Source organism: Hipposideros armiger, unplaced genomic scaffold (genome assembly GCF_001890085.2).
Source record: "Hipposideros armiger isolate ML-2016 unplaced genomic scaffold, ASM189008v1 scaffold_11, whole genome shotgun sequence".
In the NCBI taxonomy this organism is placed as follows: domain Eukaryota; kingdom Metazoa; phylum Chordata; class Mammalia; order Chiroptera; family Hipposideridae; genus Hipposideros; species Hipposideros armiger.
In genome coordinates this window covers 1,766,469-1,786,307 of record NW_017731361.1, presented here as the reverse complement: position 1 = coordinate 1,786,307, position 19,839 = coordinate 1,766,469, and the positions used below count along the sequence as shown (strand labels likewise).

The 19,839-nt window shown below is 49.3% G+C and overlaps 1 protein-coding gene and 1 long non-coding RNA gene across 3 annotated transcripts in view; one reads left to right on the top strand and one right to left on the bottom strand.

Annotated features, from left to right (window-relative positions):
- Positions 1 to 11,342: 11,342 nt before the first annotated feature.
- CTNNA1 (catenin alpha 1) overlaps positions 11,343 to 19,839 on the bottom strand; it is a 179,697-nt gene continuing 171,200 nt past the window's right edge. The window contains exons 13-18 of the mRNA XM_019661933.1: positions 19,193 to 19,344; positions 16,593 to 16,703; positions 15,242 to 15,423; positions 15,025 to 15,130; positions 13,435 to 13,569; positions 11,343 to 12,565 (exon numbers count right to left, since the gene is read on the bottom strand). Of these exons, the coding sequence (XP_019517478.1) occupies positions 12,278 to 12,565; positions 13,435 to 13,569; positions 15,025 to 15,130; positions 15,242 to 15,423; positions 16,593 to 16,703; positions 19,193 to 19,344 (974 nt within the window). The 3' untranslated portion in view covers positions 11,343 to 12,277. The remainder of the gene's footprint in view (positions 12,566 to 13,434; positions 13,570 to 15,024; positions 15,131 to 15,241; positions 15,424 to 16,592; positions 16,704 to 19,192; positions 19,345 to 19,839) is intronic.
- On the top strand, positions 12,572 to 16,619 carry LOC109393053 (uncharacterized). 2 transcript variants are annotated; one of them, XR_002126168.1, is made up of 3 exons: positions 12,572 to 12,948; positions 14,413 to 14,922; positions 16,532 to 16,619. It is a non-coding gene; the product is annotated as an uncharacterized LOC109393053 (long non-coding RNA). The 2 variants fall into 2 exon arrangements; XR_002126170.1 differs by lacking the exon at positions 16,532 to 16,619 and having other exon boundaries at positions 14,413 to 14,544; positions 14,671 to 15,018.

The window sequence follows — 19,839 nt, the reverse complement described above, 5'->3', positions numbered from 1 at the left end:
AAGCTGAGCTGCCAACAGGTGGCAGGATGTCTCAGCTAAAAAAAAAAAAAAGAAAGCTGGGGTGAGCAGACTCTGCAGGTGGATTTGAGAAAGGGGGAAGATGAGGCGTGGGGGGATGGAGCTGCCCCTGCACATGCTGGGAGAGAGGAAGGCTTGGGTTTGGGGCCGAGTGTGGTCCAGGCCTTGTCCTGGCAGAGGTGAGTGCTGAGGCCGTGGGAGCAGGCGCACTCTGAGCGAGGGCTGGCAGAAATGTGAGGCGCTGCGGAGGGAGGCCTTGTGAGGTCCTGAGGTACTATCACCAGGTGGGGGACCCCCAGGGCCTTTGAGGCCTCTGTAACCACCCGGGTCTGATCTGGGATATGGGAAGGGGTCCCCTTGGAAGGAGTTACACTAGTAGAAGCCTAATTGAGGACCTTTTCTACCTTCTGGGATGCTACAGAAAGGGGACTTTGGGCCATGAGCTCTTGGGGTGTCCCTGGGGCTAAGGACAGAGCATCTGGGGGCCATGGTGAGGGAAGCCAGACCAGTGCCAGGCTGCTGAGCCCAGGCTGGGCAGTGGGACTGCTGCCCACCCCTCTCCTCACTCCACATAGCCACAGACAAGGCATCAGGGATGGGGAAGTTTGGTCTGCAGTCTGTTCTCATTGGCCTCATCCGGGTTCGTCGTGGGCCTCTGCCTGGCCCTGGGTCCTGTAGCGGCCTCCCCTAGGAGACAGGCGGCAGTCTGACCCAGGGCTCGGGCTCAGGCTGCCAGAGTGTGGGCTCTGGTTCCACCACTCAGTTCATAATTGATTGTTGTCTGCAGGTCTAGAAGGAGCCCTTTCTCTGCCTCCCCTTGGGTGCCATCCTGGAAACCGTGGCCAAGGAGTGTGACCTGGGCTTGAAGTTAGGCAAGAAATGGTAATAGGGGGTCATAGCCACCAGAACTTGAGGGTGATGTGACTTCTTCCTGCCAGGGCCTGCAGGCTGCTTTCCTCTTCTCCCGTCCCTGTCACGTGGTGGGGCCACCAGCTCTTCGCCTTGTGACAAGGACTGGCTGAGAGCTGTTAACTGGCTGACACCTCGTAAGTCCTGGCTGATTGTCGGTTTCCTGATCCTCAGCTGGGCTGATCCAGGCCCTCTATATGGGAGGACGACAGGGATGGGGAGTGGAATGGCGGTCCTAGGTCCCCACCCCGTCCCTTCAGCAGGCTTGGTTTTTATTAAATCACGTGTTTATTCATTCTTTCATTCAATTATATTTATTGACCACTTACTCAGTGTGAGGCCCCAAGGTTCTGAGATTGGTAAGTCACAGGACCTGCCGCCCGGGAGCACACAGTCTGGTGGGGAAGGTAGTTGCAATGTGACATGTACTGTGATGGAGGAGGCCTTGGTCAGTTGGAGCCCAAAAGGCCTCTGACCTAGTGGAGGAGGTCAGGGAAGGCCTCCCAGAGCTGGCCGTAGCCAAGCTGAAACCCAAAGGGTGCTTGAAAAATAAGCCAGGTGAAATGGGGAAAGGGTTTCAGCTCTAAGAAGAGGAAGGCCTGGGGTGAGAGAGAGTGGTCCGTTTGAGGAACCCACAAGTTTACTGTAGCTGGAGGAAGTGATGGGGGTGAGGGGCCAAGTGCACCCCAGGTAGAGCTACAGGGGTCAGGGGAACACATGCTCCAGTGCCTTGTCAGCCTCGTCAAGGAGCAGGCCTTGGCCCTGATGGAGCAGCGAGCCAAGGGGAGGGTTTTGGTCACTCTTCTGATTGCTGTTCATTGATTGATTGATTCATTCACAAAACAAATCTGATTAAGGACTAACTAGGAGCCAGGCACTGTTCCAGGGTATGAAGTGATAAGTACTGGGAGCGGCACACCATGAGAAATAAGTATATAATATGATGCCAGGCAGTGAGTGCTAAGAGCTATGGGAAATAAAGCACGAGAAGGGGTGAAGGGTGTCCGAGAAGGCCTCCCTCATGAGGTATGTGTAGTGTGACCAGAAGGAAAGCGAGGCTGTGAGCCATGTGGGGATCTGAGGAAGTGCTTTGCGGACCAAGGGAATAGCAGAGGCAAAGGCCCTCAAGGCAGGAACATGGAGGTGTTGGAAGAAAAGCAAGCGTCAGTGGAAGAGAGAAGAGTAAGTGCAAGGGGAAGGCGGGTCTTGGCAGCTATTGTAAGACTGGGAGCTTTTTCTTTGTGACGGGAGCCATCGGAGAGTTGTGAGGGAGGAGAGACTCGATGTGACTGACATTAACAGGATCAGTCCTGTTGCCATGGTGGCAAGAGATGACACAGGGGCAAGGATGGAAGCAGGGGCCCCGTGCAGGGTCTGCTGCCCGTGAGGTTTGAACCAGGGTGATGGTGATAGAAAACGTGGTACGAAGTGCTCAGACTCCAGATATGCTGTGAGGATGGAGCTGCGAGGACGTGCTGACTCGCTGCACGTGGCATGTGCGGAAAGAAGCGTGAAGGATGAAGCCTCCCTTGGGGGCACGCACGGAGCGGCGTTTGCAGGTGCTGTTTACAGAAGTGGGAAGGGAGAAGAGTCGGGGAAAAGCTGGAGACTTTATGGTGGACACTGTTTTGGATGTGTCTCATTGAGATGTCAGTTGGATATTGAAGTGGGGGTGTTGACTAGGCAGCTGGAGAAAGAGGATCCCAGGGAAGGGGTCCCCTGTGAAGAGAGAGCTGTGGAAGCGCTGCGTGCTGGAGCCAGCCCAGAGCAGCCTGCCAGCCATGTGGGTCTCAGAACCACTGCGAGCTGGTTGGGAAACACAGTCATTATAAAAATTCAAATCATATAAACTTATAATTACTATATTAAAAAAGTAAAGGTAATTTTTAAAAACGAGTAAAAGAAGAGCAAATTAAACCCAAAGAAAGCAGAAACCAATAAAATTGAAGACAGGAAAACTAGAGAGAAAATCAATGAAATGAAAAGATGGTTCTTGGAAAAAAGGAGACACCAATTACCAACATCAGGAATTAAAGAGGGGATATCACTGTAGGCTTTACAAGCATTGAAAGGATACTAAGGGAATACTACGAACAATTCTAGGTCCATAAATTTGACAATTTAGAAGAAATAAGGGTCCACTGTCTTTCACTGCATTCCTTTTCTATTGCTGCTGTAACCAATTAGCATGAGCTTAGTGCCTTAAAACAACCCAAAATCATTCTCTTCCAGTTCGTAGGTCAGGAATCTGACACAGTTTTCACTTCGAAAAGCCATCAACAGGCCGGCGTTCCTTCCTGTCCGCTCTGAGGGTCCCCTTCCTCGCCTTTTCCAGCTTCTAGAGTTTCCTGCATCCCTGGGCTTATCGGCCCTTCTTCCATCTTCAGTGCCCGCAAAAGCAAGTCAAGTTCTCCTATGACATCACTCTGACTTAACTCTTTTGCCTACTTTTCCACTTTACAGCCTGTTTTGATAACATTGGGCTCACCTGGGTAATCCAGAATAATCTCCCTATTTTAAAATTAGCTGATTAGCGACCTTAATCCCATCAGAACTTGAACTCCTTTGCCATGTAGCATAACATACTCACAGTTCCAGGGAGTAGATGTGTGTGTCTTTGGGGAGCCATTATTCTGCCTCCCACAGACACAAGCTGCCAAAAATTCAAGAATAAAAAGATAACTTGTATAGTCCTATACCTATTAAAGAAATTGAATTCATAGTTTAAAACCTTCCCACAAAGAAAACTCCAAACCCAGATGGCTTCACTGGCAAAGTCTACCAAATAATACCAATTCTACACAATCTCTTCCTGAAAATAGAAGAAAATACTCCCAAACTCATTTCAAGAGGCCAGCATTACTCTGGCCTTACCAATACCAGGCAAAGATATTAAAAGAAAAAACTCTACAGACCAATACCTCTCATAAATTTTGAGGACAGGAGGTATTGGGGAGGGGAGATCTTGGAGGCTGTGGTAAGGACTTTAGATTTTTTCAGGTCCCTACCAAAATCCTCACTGCAAAATTCCTCAACAGAATACTAGCAAATCAAATGTAGCAATATATAAAAGGATGTTACATCATCACCAAATGGGGTTTATCCTGGGAATGCAAGGCTAGTTCAACTCAATCCCCATATTAACAGACTGAAGAAAAAGTCGCACGATCATTTCAATAGATACAGAAAAAACAATTGACAAAATTCAGTATCCATTCATAATAAAAACTCAGCAAATTAGGAATAGAAGGGAACTTCCTTAACCTGATGAAGGGAAACCACATAGAAACCTACAACAAACATCAAACTTAATGGTCAAAGACTGACTTCTTTTTCCCTAAAATTGGGAACAAGACAAGATTGGGAACGAGACAAGAACAGCCACTCTTACCTCTCCTTTTCAATATTGTACTGGAAGCCCTGGGCAGTGCAGTTAGGCAAGAAAATGAAATAAAAGGCATACAGATTGAAAAAAATAAAACTGTCTGTATTCACAGATGACACAATTGTCAATGTATCAGGTCGTTGGGAAAGTCATGACACATTTTTGCATTGAAAAACATAGAAAAATACGTCATGACTTTCCCGACGACCCAATAGACAATCCCATGAAATATACAAAAAATCTCCTAACAATGAGTTTATCAAGATCATGAAATATAAATTCAGTGTACAAAAATCAATTGTATTTCTATATGCTAGTAATGAACAATTGGAAATGAAATTTAAAAAACAATGCCATTTATAATAGCATTGAAACATGAAATGCACAAATCTGGGAATATATGTACAGAATTTTAATGCTGAAAAGTACAAACCACTGATGAAAGAAATAAAAAAGATCTAGACATACACACTGAGTTCATTGGTTGGAAGACTCAATATTGTTAAGATGCCAGCACCCCACCCCCCCCACCCCCGCCAAATTGACCTGTAGATTCTGTGCAATCCCAGCAGGAATTTTTTAGATATCAAGAAGAATCTGATTTGAAAGTTTATATGGAAATGCAAAGGAGTTAGAATAGCTAAAACAATCTGGAAAAAGAACAGAGTTGGAGAACTCAAGCTGTCTGATTTTAATACTTACTACAAAGACTGTCATCAAGACATTGTGGCATTCGTTGAAGAATAGACACACAGATGAAGGACTCGCAATAGAGAGTTCAGAAATAGACCCACACAAGTATAGTTAATTGACTTTTGACAAAGGTTCAAAGGCACTTCAGTGGAGAAATTATCTTTTCAGTAGGTGCTGGTACAACTGGACGGCCATATTTTAGAAAATGAACTTTGACCTATATCTGTCATCTTATACAAAGTTTAACTCAAATTCAGTCATAGACCTAAGGGAAAAATTTTTAAACTTTCAGAAGGAAACAGGAAAGACATCTTTGTCACCTTGAGTTTGACAAAAAGTTCTTAGATACAACAACCAAAACACAATACGTAAGTAAAAATTTGATAAATTTGACTCCATCAAAATTAGAGACTTGTTCTGTGAAAGAAATTAAGAAAATAAAGGACAAGCCATAAACAGGGAGAAAATATTTCCAAATCACATATCTGACAAAGGACTTGTATCCAGAAAATATAAAGTATCTTCAAAACTCATTAATAAGAAAATAGTCAGGGGCCGGCCGAGTGGCGCGTTGGTTAAGAGCTGGCTTGGAAACCAGAGGGCCCCAGTTTGGATCCCACATATGCGGGCCAGTGACACTGCCCTCTACAGCTAAGATGCTGAACAACAGCTCAACCTGGAGCTGGGCTGCCATGAGTCGGCGTAGGCTGCAGCCCCTGCTGCAGTGGGTTGCCATGGGCTACCGTGTGTAGCCAGCAGCCAGCGTGAGCAGCCATCCAGAGGCCAGCGACTGATCTGCCTCGCCCTGGAAGAGCGCAATGATGCTGCCAACTTGGGCCAGTGAAGCAACGTTCTCTACAACTAGACTGAAGAACAAAAGGACAGCAACTTGTCTGTTCCCCTTCCCCCAATTCCCCAGCGCTGTTCCCCTCCCCTAATTCCCCAATAAAAATATTTTAAAAAAAGAAAAAAGAAAATAGTCCCCTCCAAAAAAGGCAAAAGATCTGAAGACATTTCACCAAAGAAGAAATATAGATGACAGATAAGCACATGAAAAGATGCTTAGCATCATTAGTTGTTAGGAAAATGCAAATTAAAACCACAGTAAGTCACTACTGCACACCTGCTACAGTGGCTGAATTACATTAAAAACCTAAACAAAGCCTGACAACACCCTGTGCTGGGGAGGACGGAGAGCAGCGGGACCCTCACGCCCGGCCAGAGGGAATGCAAAATGATGCAGCCACCATGAAAGGCAGTTGGCAGTTTCTTACAAAGTTCAACATACACCATACAACATGACAATCCCTCTCCTAGGTATTTACCTAAGATAAATGAAAATCTATGTTCGCCTGCTTATATCAACTTTATTTGTGAAAAACAAAAACAAACCCCACCTAGAAACATTCAAATGCCCGTCATCTGGGAATGGGTAGACAAACCCCAGTACAGGCGGTTGCTGCATAGGGAGGCATGTGTGCATCTCAAGGGCATTATGCTGATGGAAAGAAGCCAGACTCAAAGACTACATACTGTGATTCCATTTCTGTGCCATTCTGGGAAAGGCAAAACTATAGGGAAAGGGTTTTTCCAGGACTCAGGGTAGGGGGGCGTTTACACTATGTTGGGGTAGCACAGGGTACATTTCAGGGGATGGTGATGGAACCGTTCTGTATCTTGATTGTGCTGGTGGTTACACAACTCCATGAATTTGTCAAAACGCACAGAACTGTACACCAAAAAGTGAATTTTACTGTATATAAATTTAAAACTAAAATATTTAAAGGTAATAAATACTCAAAACATCCTTTCCTAATTACTTTACAGCCGACCGTTACCAAGGCCCTTGACATGTCTCGTCCCTGGGTGGTGGGAACACTACCTGACAGCGCGCCCCTGTTTCTCTCCCCCACTGACGCCTTCAGGACGTCACGCTGGTGGCTGGATATCTGATATCTGATGTGGTGGGAGTGTTTACACCATGGAAACTGGGAAATGCTACAAATAAAGGCTTAATGCATTTTTTGTTGATTGTTTAGACTTAAAGTGATGAAGAAAATGTAATACCAATTAAATTTAATCTATTGATAGCACAAAAACTTGAGGGAATGGTCTTATAATACTTGACAACTATCATCTGGTTTAGCAAACAAGTCACTCAACTGAGGGACAAGCGAAATTCCAGCGGATGTTCTTGTTTCATCTTAATCCCGTAAGGTAAACAAAGGATCAACCAGCATTCACTTCAGAACCAGACCCTGTCAGTTGCAACCATAGGTTGGCTATGGATGCAAGATTTCAGCAAAAATCAGTGAAAGCTCATGAGAATCAGTTGGCTATATGGAATTTACAGTAGAGAGTATTGTGTATTTTGTTGTTATTTTTGAATTGCATACAATTCCTCTATAGAAACGCATGTATGTGTATGTGTATATGCCCACCCCTCCCAACCTGCCCTGGAAAGCTGTTTATTACCAGCTGCAATGATCAGCACCCCACGGCGTGGGAGTCACTGCAGACAGGAGAAGGCCAAGGTCTGCGGCCTGAAGCACCTGGGCATTAGAGGTCAGCAGCCTGAGCCAGAGCAGCGAGGGGCGTGACGAGGAGGGACGGAGCGGCCACCTACTTCACATGCTACGTACAGGAGGACTGGACAGAAGGTGAGCTGGGGACAGTGCAGGAGGGCAGTGAGGTCTGAACACGCAGCTGAGGGAGACATGGACTCAAGGGAATCTTCTTGTATTGTCTTCTTTTTAACTATGGTATCTATCAGAACATGTCTTCTGTGCTGATGAGAAAGATCCAGGAGGAAAGAAAAGTGGGCGAGGCAGGAAATAGAGGGGAGGATTGTGAGGCAGAATCCTTGTGTAGTAGGCCAGGAGCCAGTGACCAGCCAGGGACCTGGACAGCTCCTGCGTCCTACCAGGCAGTCCTGAGGAGCTGATGCAGGGATGGGGCAGATGTGGGTGGGAGCTGGGCTGCGGGGAGGGCCACCGGCCCCTGCTCTGCCCTCCGGGGCTCCAGCAGGAATGGTCAGAACCTGGGGGCTTTGGAGGGACTGGATCTTGAAGCTAGAGGGTGTGCTGGGCTGCTTGACTGGCAGCTGTGTGATTTGGGTGAGACGCTTCACCTTTCTGAGTCACTTCCCTCAACTGGACAGTTTAAAGGGCAGTAATAGTGCTGACATCTCGGGATTGTGGGTAAAGGCCTGACATGGGCTCCGGGTGTGCCAGCACATGGCAGCAACTCGTAGCCTCCTTCAGTGGAGAGGTGACTGGCCTGGGTGGAGCAGCTGTGAGGATTATGGCTGCAGAGGTGAGGTAGGGCCTTTGACGTGTGTGCCCAGAGGCCATGGAGGCGCTGCAGGGTGGTTAGCAGGGCAGGGAGGAGAACTGGGCTCTGCTGTCCCTGTGTGCAGGTAGTGGCCACAGCAGGTGTGAGGAATGGCCAAGCCCAGAGTGCCAGGCTGGTGAAGTGCCATCGGTGAGGGGGCTGGCCAGGCCTCACCCAAGGGAGGTGTCCTGAGGGTCGTCTGCCCTAGCTGAGAAGTCCAGGGAGGCTGTTCTCTTAGTAGGTGGCGAAGGGGCAGGATTAAACACCCCAGGGTCAGGGTGAGGCAAGTCACCTGGGGCACAGCCAGGCCCCGCTGCTTTAGATCATTGTCCTTGAGGACACGGAGGGTTTCTGGGTTTGTGGGCAGGGCCTCTGGTGCCCCCTCAGTTGTCTGCTTTTTGCCTTCCAGTATCTTTTGATAGCTTGGTTTAAATCAATGAATGGTTTGAACAGTTTGAAAACTACTTCTCAAGCACGTGCCAGGCCCTTTGCTGGATAAGGGGGTGAGCAAGACGGAGGCTGTCTGTTCCCCACAGGAATGTGGGTCAGTCCTGTGAGGCTGGCGCTGTGATACATGTGCCATGGCTGAAGGCCAGCGAGCAGTGACAGCTGCGGGCCAGTGTTCCCAGCTGTGGTACAGGGTGATTTTAGGGGGCACATGAACATTTACCGAAGTGTTATTTTGATGTTTATTAGAAAAAAAGTAGTAACTAGTACATCAAACATGATTTCACAGATATTGCTTAGGAAGAGGTGAAGTTAAACAAAAGTTAGTCTTTTTGAGTAACTATTAGGGTTGGGATGACGATACTGCAAAGGTGAAGACCGAACATGGAAGTGATGGGCTCATAGGGAGAACACAGGTCCAAGAACCGCCTCCAGGGGGCAGTGTGGTGCAGAGGGCAGGGTCACAGCACCAGACACATTGCAGACCCACGGGGCTGCCACCTTGTCAGGTGGGCAGTGGACAGCTCCAGACAGAAGGCTTTAAGCAGAGGCTTGACTCTTTAGGAAGTGATTCTGGAAGATTCCTTTGCTACTGTGTAGAGAATGGAGAATGGATGCTGGATGCTGATGTAGGCGGGTTAGGAACCTTTGCAACAGTCCAGCTGAGGGGGTGGGGGGGCCTTGGCCTCTGCTGGAAGGAAGTGGCCCTGGTGGGAGCTGGGCACTGCTGGGGGCTGGGCTATAGGAAACCAGCAGATCAGGTGAAGCAGCTGGGGACAGGAGTGGACTCGGAGCTCAGGCCTGGAAGACAACTTTGGAATGTGACAAACTGATGGCAACAAAAGCCATGAGAATGTCCCCGAGTCAGCATGGATCCTGAGTCAGGGGTTGGGCGTTCAAAGGGAGGCCAGCCCCACTGGAGATCCCTGGGGTAGCTGTTCACTCAGTGTCCTGCACCTTATAAAAAGTCACTGATGAACAAAATAACGATCCCCACCTGTGAAGCTTACAGTGGAAACACGTGGACCTGTAAAGCAGTTCTGTGCTATGATGAAGGAGAGGGCAGGGTAAGGATTTATCTAAGGTCTTTCTGATAAGGGAACTTCTGAGGAGACGCCTGAAGGAGGTCCTAAGAAAGCATAGGGATCTCTGGGGACAGTGTATTTCCAGGCAGTGGGACCACAAGTGCAAAGGGTGAATGACAAAGAATGGGGAGGGTAAGAGCAGACAGGGTTGGGAGACCATCCATCATTGAGGACTGGCTTTTACTGGGAGATGGAAGCCACTGGAAGGTCTGAGCTAAGAAAAATGACGATCTGCCTTGTTTTATAGGGACTGTTGTGCCTGCCATGGGAGCAGGGGGTGGGGACAGGATGATCGGGGCAGCCTGCTGGGGAGGTTGCTGCAGTGGACGTGATGGTTTATCGCTTTCGAATGAGGTTTTAAAAAACCACTGTCTTCCCTCTGGTTGCTGTTCTCTTGGGTGATTCACTCCCACGTGTATCACGTGTATGCTGCTGTACGGGGAGGCCGGCGTGGCACGGAACCGAGGCCTTCTGCCAACAGCCGTGTGAGGGAGCCTGGAAGCAGACCCTCCGGCCCGGCAGCCTCGTGAGACACCCCGAGGCAAAAGCTCCCACTGAGGGGCCCCTGGACTCTGGACCTTCAGAAACTGAGGTAATAAATGTTCATTGTTTTAGCTGCTGAGTTTTGGGGCAATTCATAAATATGACCAGGCGATAGAAGTGGTGAGACGTAGTTGGACCTGGCACACATTTTAAAGGTAAGAATTTGGACAGGTCAAGTTTGTGATATTTATTAAGACAGCCACGTGGAGAGTTTAGGCAGTAGGCAGTTATAAAAGTTGAGTCCGGGAGAAGTCGGCATTTGGACGGAATTTCAAGCTGGGAGTCTGGTTAAAAATGGGAGTGAGCAGACCAGAGAAGAGCCCAGTACTGAGCCCTGGGCAGCACAACTTCTAGCTACTGGGAAGAGGGGGAGCACCCAGTTCTGAAGTGGGGGGCTTCCAGGGAGGGAGTGCTCACCGGGCACTTGTCTGGTGAGGTAGGTAAGATGGGAGACAGAGCCACTCCACCGACTGTGGAGGGCGGGTGAGAGCTAACTGGAATGGCAGAGAGAATGGAAGTAAGGAAGAAGGGACAACTACACACCTTTCTTGAGGGCGTTTGGCTGAAGGTGGGGATGTTTGCTGGGGAGGGACATGGGGTTTCTATTTTGGAGGCAGCCATTATCAGGGCATGGTTGTAAGCCGAGGGGAACATCCATGGAGACTTCAAGGACGCCTCCAAGGTTTTGACTTTCCCCTTGAAGTGTGGACACATGGACTCCCGGGTGGGCTGGCAGGGAAGCTCCAAGGCCAGGCCGTGCAGCCTGTGGCCTACAGGCACGGGCTCCTTGTTGGACCACACTGTCCCAGGGACAGAGGGACACTGGGAGCGCCCAGAGTATGGCAGATGCTGGGGACAAGTCCGGAGAATTTCCTGTAGAAGTGGACTTGACTGGAAGGCAAAGAAAAAGGACTTTTAGCTTCCTAGACTTGGTTTCATCATGGACTTTATTGGGAAAAGTTAGTGTAAAAAACATTCAAATTCATAAAATTTAAATAAGACAGTAAAATTATACCTTGTAGCTATAGTAATCGGTACAGTAATCACAAATAAGGTAAAGTCTAAATTATTGCCTAAGCAAACACTATTTTGTCAGGCTTCTGTTGCGAGCCCAAGGCAGGAAACATTGCAAGTACTAGAAGTGAGCCCAATGATGAATTTGCATTTGAAGCTCAAGAAAGGGGGGGAAAGCATGTTCTGATTACAGCATCACAACACTTTAGCCTGAAAAAAGCAACTTTATTAATATGTCCTGCAGCAGAGTACATTAGTAATTGTAAATGCATTAAAATTTTTATGTCATAAAGAGAATAATCAGTTTTCTTCATGATACATTATGTTTTACTGAGTTTCATGTGGTTTGTCCCTCTCAGGACCCTTTGGGAACATTCCTTCTCTGGGGACAGCTTCCTAAGACACCCAGGTTGCTTACTCTGGGGCATCTTTGGTCATTTAATACCAGCCAACCTGCTGGGACCCAGGGCTGGTGGAAGCCCCCTCCACAAAGGGTGAGTAAGATACCTTTCTCTCAAACCTTAATGCCACACCAAGAGAATGGGCGTCACAACTTGGTCAAGAGTGTTACTAACAAGTATATGTGGGATTCTCTTTGGTTATGGAATTTTTATTTTTATTTAAGCTTATAAAAAATATAGCTAGAACTGTGTATGTTCCTGAATCCTAAAAGTATTTGTGACCGACTTAAACGCAAATATGTCCTTGCAAAATTCACCAGCTGGCCAGGTTTAAAATCTGCCTGTTTCCCTGTGGAATCTGACATCAGTGTTCTATTGAGCAAATGCATTTGAGTGGAGCACAGTTAGTGTAAGAGCCCGAGGGGTGGGGGCAGCTGGCGGGGGCAGCCCTAGATGCTGTCCATGGCTTTGAACTCGCTGAGGGCCTGCACAGGGTTCACATGCTTCTTCTGAGATGCCCGTTTAATCTTGGTCTGTGTCTCATCCTGCTTCTCTCTCTTCACCAGGGGCTTTTTCTCAGGCGCCTTCATCTTCCACGACACAGCTGGGAGGTTGAGGGAAGCCATCCCCTGGGACTTCTGGTATTTGGTGGACGCCACGTAGGACGCCTTCACCGTCTGCACCACAGCGTTCATCAGGTTCTTGGCGGCCTGGATCAGGGACATGGCGCTGTCCACCTAAGAAGCACAGACACGGGCAGTGAGGAGGGAGGCCTGACCTCCAGCCCCGAGGGCGGGGATGGGCGGGGATGGGCAGAACGGCGACAGCGAGAGGCGGCCCCACCCCTCCCCCTGCAGAATAAGCTGGGTGGTTCCTGATTAGCTCTCCCAGTGGCTGGCTGCTCTTATCCAAACACCTTGAAAACCCCTGTGTTTCAGATCTTTTGAAGAAAAGGGAGCAGTAACAAATCCTAAAGCATCAACACCTGGCCTGCCCCGACCCCTCAACAAGCTGGAGGAGGCTTCCGCCGCCTCCTGAGCGAGATCGCAGAGCTAACTGCAAGCAGCTGCCCAACAGAAACCCCCCACCTTCAGTCAGGCCCAGGGACACAGTGCGGCAGGTGAGCAAATGGTATCAGCATGTACAACACAGGAATTCTGGGCCATTAGCAGAAGCCACAGGGAATCAGGGGAGCTCAGCACACCCAGCGAGACCACCTCTTTGTCCTGCCCAGGTGACAAGGGGTCCAGTACTGTGACATGGTAAAGACATAAGGGAAGAGATACTACTCAGGTACTAGACGGGTAGAGGTGATTTGAGAGAGCCTTGCTATGTCATCTTTGCAATTTTTGAACAGGCTCAATTCCTCCCTGGGGGAAGGAAAACAAGATAAAGTGCTTTTTGCCAGTGAGAGGCCAGCCCTCAGGCGCCCAGCTGTCTCCCACCCACCAAGCTAAACAGAGCGGCAGGGAGCAGCCCAGTGCGGCCCTGGGCTTCCAAGGCCTGAGAAGGAACCTCGGGGTTTTCCAAGCACACCCCCCAGTTCAGGGCAGGAAGGAGTGGATGTGGGCAAAGGCCAGCACATTCCTTCACAAATGAAACTTACCCCGGAGACGACGAGCTCCCCGCCCAGGTTCTGGACCTCGGCCTTGACTTTGCTGCAGATGTTGAGCTGGTGGCAGTAGAGGGCGATGCGTTGCAGGTAGGCCAGCAGGTCCTGCTTGCAGGCGGAGTCCGGGCACTGCGGGGACAGCAGGCTTACACCCAGCCCTCCAGGGGGGGCCCACACACACCCACCCCCAGGGGCTGGTTCTCAGCCTCTCACGGTGCCACCAACAGGCTTCCTCTCTCCTTGGGCCCAGGCCCCTGAAGGTGAGAAAAAGCCTCAGCAAGCAAGAGCGAGGCTCTGGAGAAAAGTCAGAGCGCTCTGAGCTAGGGAGTAGCCACCCCATAGCTCTTCCGCTCAGAGGGGCTCGACACTGCAAACACCGGATGAAAAGAGAGTTTACTTCAGGCCAAAATGGAAGATCAGTAAATCAAAGCAAGAAAAAAGCAGTTGGGGACCGTGAGGTCTTCACCAGTCACAGGGAAACTCAAGGGTGGCCGCTGCCGAACTGCCCAGGGCTGGAAGGCTCCTGAGTCGGTCGGCTTAGGCTTTACCTGAGGGAGGAAACACAGAGCACCTGCCAAGTGTTCTCAGCAAACACTTCGCTCTGTGAGGCCAGCACAGTGAGTGAGAGGGGCAACCATGCTGTTCTAAGAAGCTACAGGAGCACAACAGAACCATATCTGATTTGTGTTTTAAGATGATCGTATATGGTCATGTTGGCAGCTGTGAGGAGAATGCAGTGGCGAGAGGCCTGAGCTGGTGAGAGAAGAGGGAAAAGGCCTGGATGGTGTCAAGATTCATGGCAGTCGAAGCTCCAGGGCTCAGTGCTGGGCTCTGTGAAAGGGCAGCCAGGAGGACTTCCACCTGCTGTCCCTCATGCTGCAGCCCGGGTGCAGGCTGGGAGGTGGCTACTCGAGGGGAGGGGTCAGAACCGCAGAGAAGAACTAAACAAGCATTGCACTGATTACATCCTAGGCTCACCTGATGCACCTCTGTCAAAAACCAAAGCCCAGCGCACAGCTGAGGAGACACTTGGGAGGAACCTGCAACAGTGTCTCCAATAATTTAAGTCTTGGAGCATCAAGGAAAACGTAAACTTTCCAGGAGGTAGGAATCACATTTCCTGACATATCAGTGCAGAGAATAAAAGGTTTATTGAAGGCTGGGTGGTTGAGAAACTGCAGTGACACATTAGCCTTCCAAAGTACTAACCAGACTCCTAATTCTTCTAAGAAATAAATCCCCAAGAGGTACTCATACACGTGGTGTCAGAGCTTGTAGAAGCAGCGCCTACCCAGAGCTGAACTTCTGAAGAAAAGAGAGAATAAACAAGTCACCAATAGACTTGTTTTAGCTGTCAATCATGGGAAGATTTCAGGACAGACACCACTGCTCCAGAGATGGGCTTGCCTCCTAAGACTCATCAAAGAAGAAACAGGAATTCAGAAATCCTTAAAAATCTACGAGTTAAGAACCGTTTGAGAGGTGAGTGTTGTGTCCCATGAAAAATACTGTTGCTGTCTCCAGAATGCACAGGGCTCAGTCCTGGGATAAACTTGAGACCCACATGGCGAGCCTGTCACTTACGTGGTCTGCGATGGTGCGGCCAAGCTTATCCATCCTGGATCCTGCTTCAGCAATTTTCTTGGCGGCACTGATCACGTCCGATGTATTTTTGAGCGGTCCTTTACCTCTGAAAAGAGAACAAGGGTCACTGTAGATGGAGGGGGCGGGAGATAGGAGGGGCTGCAGAGCAGCACGGTCCTGCCCGTCGGAGGGGGCCTGCGGGGCCGGCGCCGCTCACCGCGTGAAGTCGGTCATCTCCATCATGATCATGCACATCTGCTTGGCCAGCACGATGATGTCGTTGCCGCTGTCGTCCCATTTGGACACTTCGGCATCCAGCTTGCTCTTTTCTTCCTGGAAGCTGGCCACCTGCTCCGCAATCTTCGCTTTCTGCTCTTGGGGAAGCTGAGCCATGATCGCCTGAGATCAGAAGCACAGAGAGCGCTTCCATGTTAGGGAGTACGACATTCTCACAGTGCATTAGCCAAGAGCATGTCCACCGAGCAATCCATGGCAATAGGTAGGAAAATGCTTTAATAGGCTTCATTTTGCCTGAAGGGCCAGTTTTTCTCATTTTGCGCAGAAGCTTATGGCAGCCTGAATTTCTGACCCACTTTCAAGAACACGTTGTAATGTGGAGGAAAACAGTGTGAGGGGTAGAAGGCTAAGGTGGAAGCTCCGTGATCACATGTGTGCAGGGACAGAATCTGCTTAATTGGATTCCTAAAAGTTTCATCCTGTCTCCTACCCGGGGAACGGAGATGAGAGAAGGGTTAATGCACAGAGCCCTGTCCCTTCACGAGCATTTCCTGTGGCCACATTACATCTCCAACTTTTCAGGGTGAACTGGAAGTGGTTTTAGAATGTACGTTTTAAGGAAGACAGAGAACCTGCTGAGGAACATACATTTTGTATTTTCTTGGCATTTAAACTTTATCAAAGCAGCACCTGGAGGCCTGCTGACCCTCAAGCCCCCCAGGCCTGGGCCTGGGCTCCTCCCCCCTCAGCTTCCCAAAGTACTCCCGACCGAGTGTGGCCTCGAGCAGGGATGCACTCACTATTCAACATGATTTCTGACAAGTGAAAAAAGAGTCCTTAGAAATATTTCTTGGTGTCCTCCCAAAAACATAAATGCTATTGATTGAAGATTTAATGACTCAAATGAATGCAAGGGCTCTGACTGATTTTCTTCAATGTACCACTGTTGTTTTTTTTAACCCATGAATAATTAAATAGTTCATACCCGTGGTATCATTGAGATGGGCAAAGACAGCAACCTTTCTCGATTTCACATTCCTTTTAACAAGCATTGCATTGATGATATCCTAGGCTCTCCTGATGCAGCTCTGTCATAAACCAAAGCCCAGCACACAGCTGAGGCCCATGTTCCTGCCCCCAGCTGAGGAGACACTTGGGAGAAGCCTGACTGGCAGGTGCCACAACTTAGGTTAAGTTAACCTGCGTCCTACTCCCAGAGAAAAGAGGGAAAGTGGGATTCTTAATACTGAGAGAGCTTTTTCTTTTCCAGGAAAACAAAGGCCTGAGGAGGACAGGGGAGGGCCACAGAACAAGTTTAACAGATTCCTTACCCGTGCGCTCTGGCCGGCTATCAGCTGATCGTCCTCAGTCTGGACACTTGTCCTACTTCTGACATCAAAGTCTTCTGTCTCGAAGTCAGAGTCATCCAGCTCCTCAGGGGTCTGCCACCAAGAGAGAGACCAGGAGTCAGACACACCCCTGGGCTTGCTGGATGGACACCCAGAATTCTAGAGTTTCACGCGCATAGTTCCAAACAGGTGTGGAGGCCACAATCGCTCATTGTCTGAGACCTGCTTCACTGATGCAAAGGCGGGGGGCTCGTCCCACAAACAGCAAGTGAGGGCCCCACATCAGCATGTCCCAAAGGGCCTGGGTTCCTTTCTGGGGGTGGGGCTTAACCTTCCACCACTGAGTCAGGACTCTTTTTTTTAACACAATTTTTTTTACCTCTTAATGTATTTCTGCAACAGCTACATCTTAAGACAAACGTGAGAACTGTCCTGAGTAGAAAGGGTACTATATTAAACAATAGAGATGTTTTAGACAATTATAACATCCCCACTTTATGACCAAAAGAAAATTAAGTGGGTTAAATAATACTGGGCCTTCTCTTAGGGTACCAAAGGCTGCTTTGAGGAATAAAAATAGGCAATGTATTTATTTATTTTTTTTTTTACTTTGATAAAAGGAAGAGAGAGAATGTGGCAGGTAGGGTCTGAGTAAATACCAAAGAGACTGATAGTGGTCCTAGCTCTGCTTAAATTATGAAATAAAATTCTTATTTTGCACAACCTCCAGCCTCTCATGGTTAGCCGCTGACTTGAAACAAATGGAAGTTCTCGGGAATGGGGCAGCAGCAGGCAGAACAGCTGGGGCTGGCTCCTAGCCCAGCCTGCTACAGGACGGCAGTGAGGCGAGTCCCTCGTCTGCACCAGGACCTACTCCAGGCCCAGCCTGTGCCGTGAGGCTCAAGTGAGAGCACGTGTGAGAAGGCACCTGAATCCACCAAGAGTCTTGGGTTTGTACACATGCAAAGGCCAGGCCTGGCCCTCAGTGAGACAAGGATCATGCAAGTTCACACGCGAGACCAGTGAGCACATCCACACGAGACCCTGGCAAAACCCTATGCCACCACTGCCCATTTTAATCCTTCGAGAGCTTGGAAGAGGCATCCAAGCCGCCTGCCTGCTCCCAGGATGTGCTTTCCCACAACCCTACCTGCGTCCCCAGAACCAGACTCTGGGATTTGCAAGCATCTCCTGGAGCGCATGCACTTCAGCCCACTTAAATCCCCAAAGGCAGTAACTCCTCTTTATCATTAAGGTACTTTTTACTCTATTTCTAGGTGTCTGGAGAAAAAGGGCTGCATTCATCACTACTGGTATATGCGACCCGGGGACCCCTCATACCACTGAGATAAAGGCCACCGGCTTTAACCCTGCGTTCAACCAGGCCTGTTGAACTTGGTTCTTCTTTAGCACAGAAGCAGGGATGAAGAAGGCAAAAGGCTCCACCAGCTCCCTGTACCCCCAATATGTCCAGGTGACCCAGGGTCCATAGGAACAGCCAGCAGCCAACCAGGCAATCCTCAAACAGTTTCTTTCCTCCTCCCCCCAGAGCGCAGTGCAGTTTTGCCCAGGAGTTTCTACATTGCACACAAAATGCGTCCAGCCTGATGCAAGTGCCTTAGAAGTCACCTCTGCTTCCAGCTGACAATCTGGCTAGCTTCTGCAGGCTATCCAGCTGAGGGGGTAACAGGTGGGACAGCATCCCTGCCAACTATGGGAGGTCTGGCTGCAGACCATGAAGGTATAAGTGAATCTCCCCTGCCCCGGCCAGATCGACAGCATAGCACAGCAGCCACATAGACCGCAGGCAGGCACCGCGCTCTGACTGCTGCTCTGCAGCGAGGGCAGGGCCTGGCCCGGGCCTGGGGGTGGCCAGGTGGCCCTGGGGAGAGTTACACACAGGCCAGCTCAGCTTCCAGAGCTGCATGCTGGTGCTCAGGACTGCATGGGAGGGGTCACTGCTACAGGAAAGGCAGCTGTGAGCCAGGCCCAGCACCCTAGGGCTGTACCATGGAGAGGCTATAGCTCCCCAGAGCCTTTGTGTTGATGCTGATCCAGGAGAGGCCTTGGGCTTTCTCTCAGAAGAGCAGGTGGCACTCGCCTTCAGCTATGGTGAGAGGGCCAGGAACATGACTAGGGGCTGCCAGTCCCTCACCCTGCACACTGGGGATCTCACATCCTGCCTCTACCCCTCCGAACAGAGGGGTGCTCCATGTGAAGAATAACTTCAATCTGCTTCAGGAAATATGCCCGTCTCTGAAATTAACTGAAGAGCCTTTACTGTCTGTAGTTTTCCTCTAATTCAAACGGAAGCCTCATATTTGTGGTGACTGTTTGCCCTAAATTACATTGTCAAGGCCAGCTCATACTAGCTCCTGTTCTTGGCCCACGTTTGGGTTCTAACTTACAACTAAAAGTCATTTTAGACAATATAATTAAATATATCTCATTCTAACAGCTTTTAGATTCATGGTTTTAATATACTGCCGATGCAGCTGCTGAGTTCCAGAATGATGCTCGAGTTTAGCAAATGATAAGAAAGAGCTGTGAGCTGTTAAAACGTCTGAGATGCAGTTACTCACCCTTATCATCAACACCGCTTTCCTGATGTCCCGGATGCCGTCGTACACCAGGCGGGAGGCATCGATGAACTCGTTCTCATCCATGGGCTGGGCGGGGTCCGAGCTGAGGGCTTCCACGGCCGCCTCGACTTGCTCGGTAAAGCGCGGCATAACTGTGGAGAGAGAGGCATGGCCGATGAGGCCGGCCCGGCAGATGTCCTCGTTCTCCCAGCCCCCCGCGCCCCTCAGACAGACAGAGGCGAGGTATGTGAACAAGAGCCTCTGCTTCTACCCATGTGAGACGTGTTTGTGGCTGAAATAAATGAAAGGCTGTATTTTATCAAGACTCGAATCCTCTTCTTTGTCTCTGACCAGATTCTACCAACAGGATTAAGATGGTTGAGAGCTTGAAGTGAGATTAACCTGAGGCCTTAAGAATGGGACCCTCCTTAACAATATTTATTCACTAACAGGAGATTTATTTCAGAGCTCCTCTTAAATAGTATGTTTAGAATTATTCCAATCATTAATCATGGGACACACGTGAAGGAGGTGTGTTTGTGAGGCCTTAGTTTTGCTGACCAGTATCTCACAAGTCTGACGCACCACCCAGAACTCGTCTTAATACCTGAGTCCTAATCTACTTACTGAGGCCCTGTGTGTGTGTG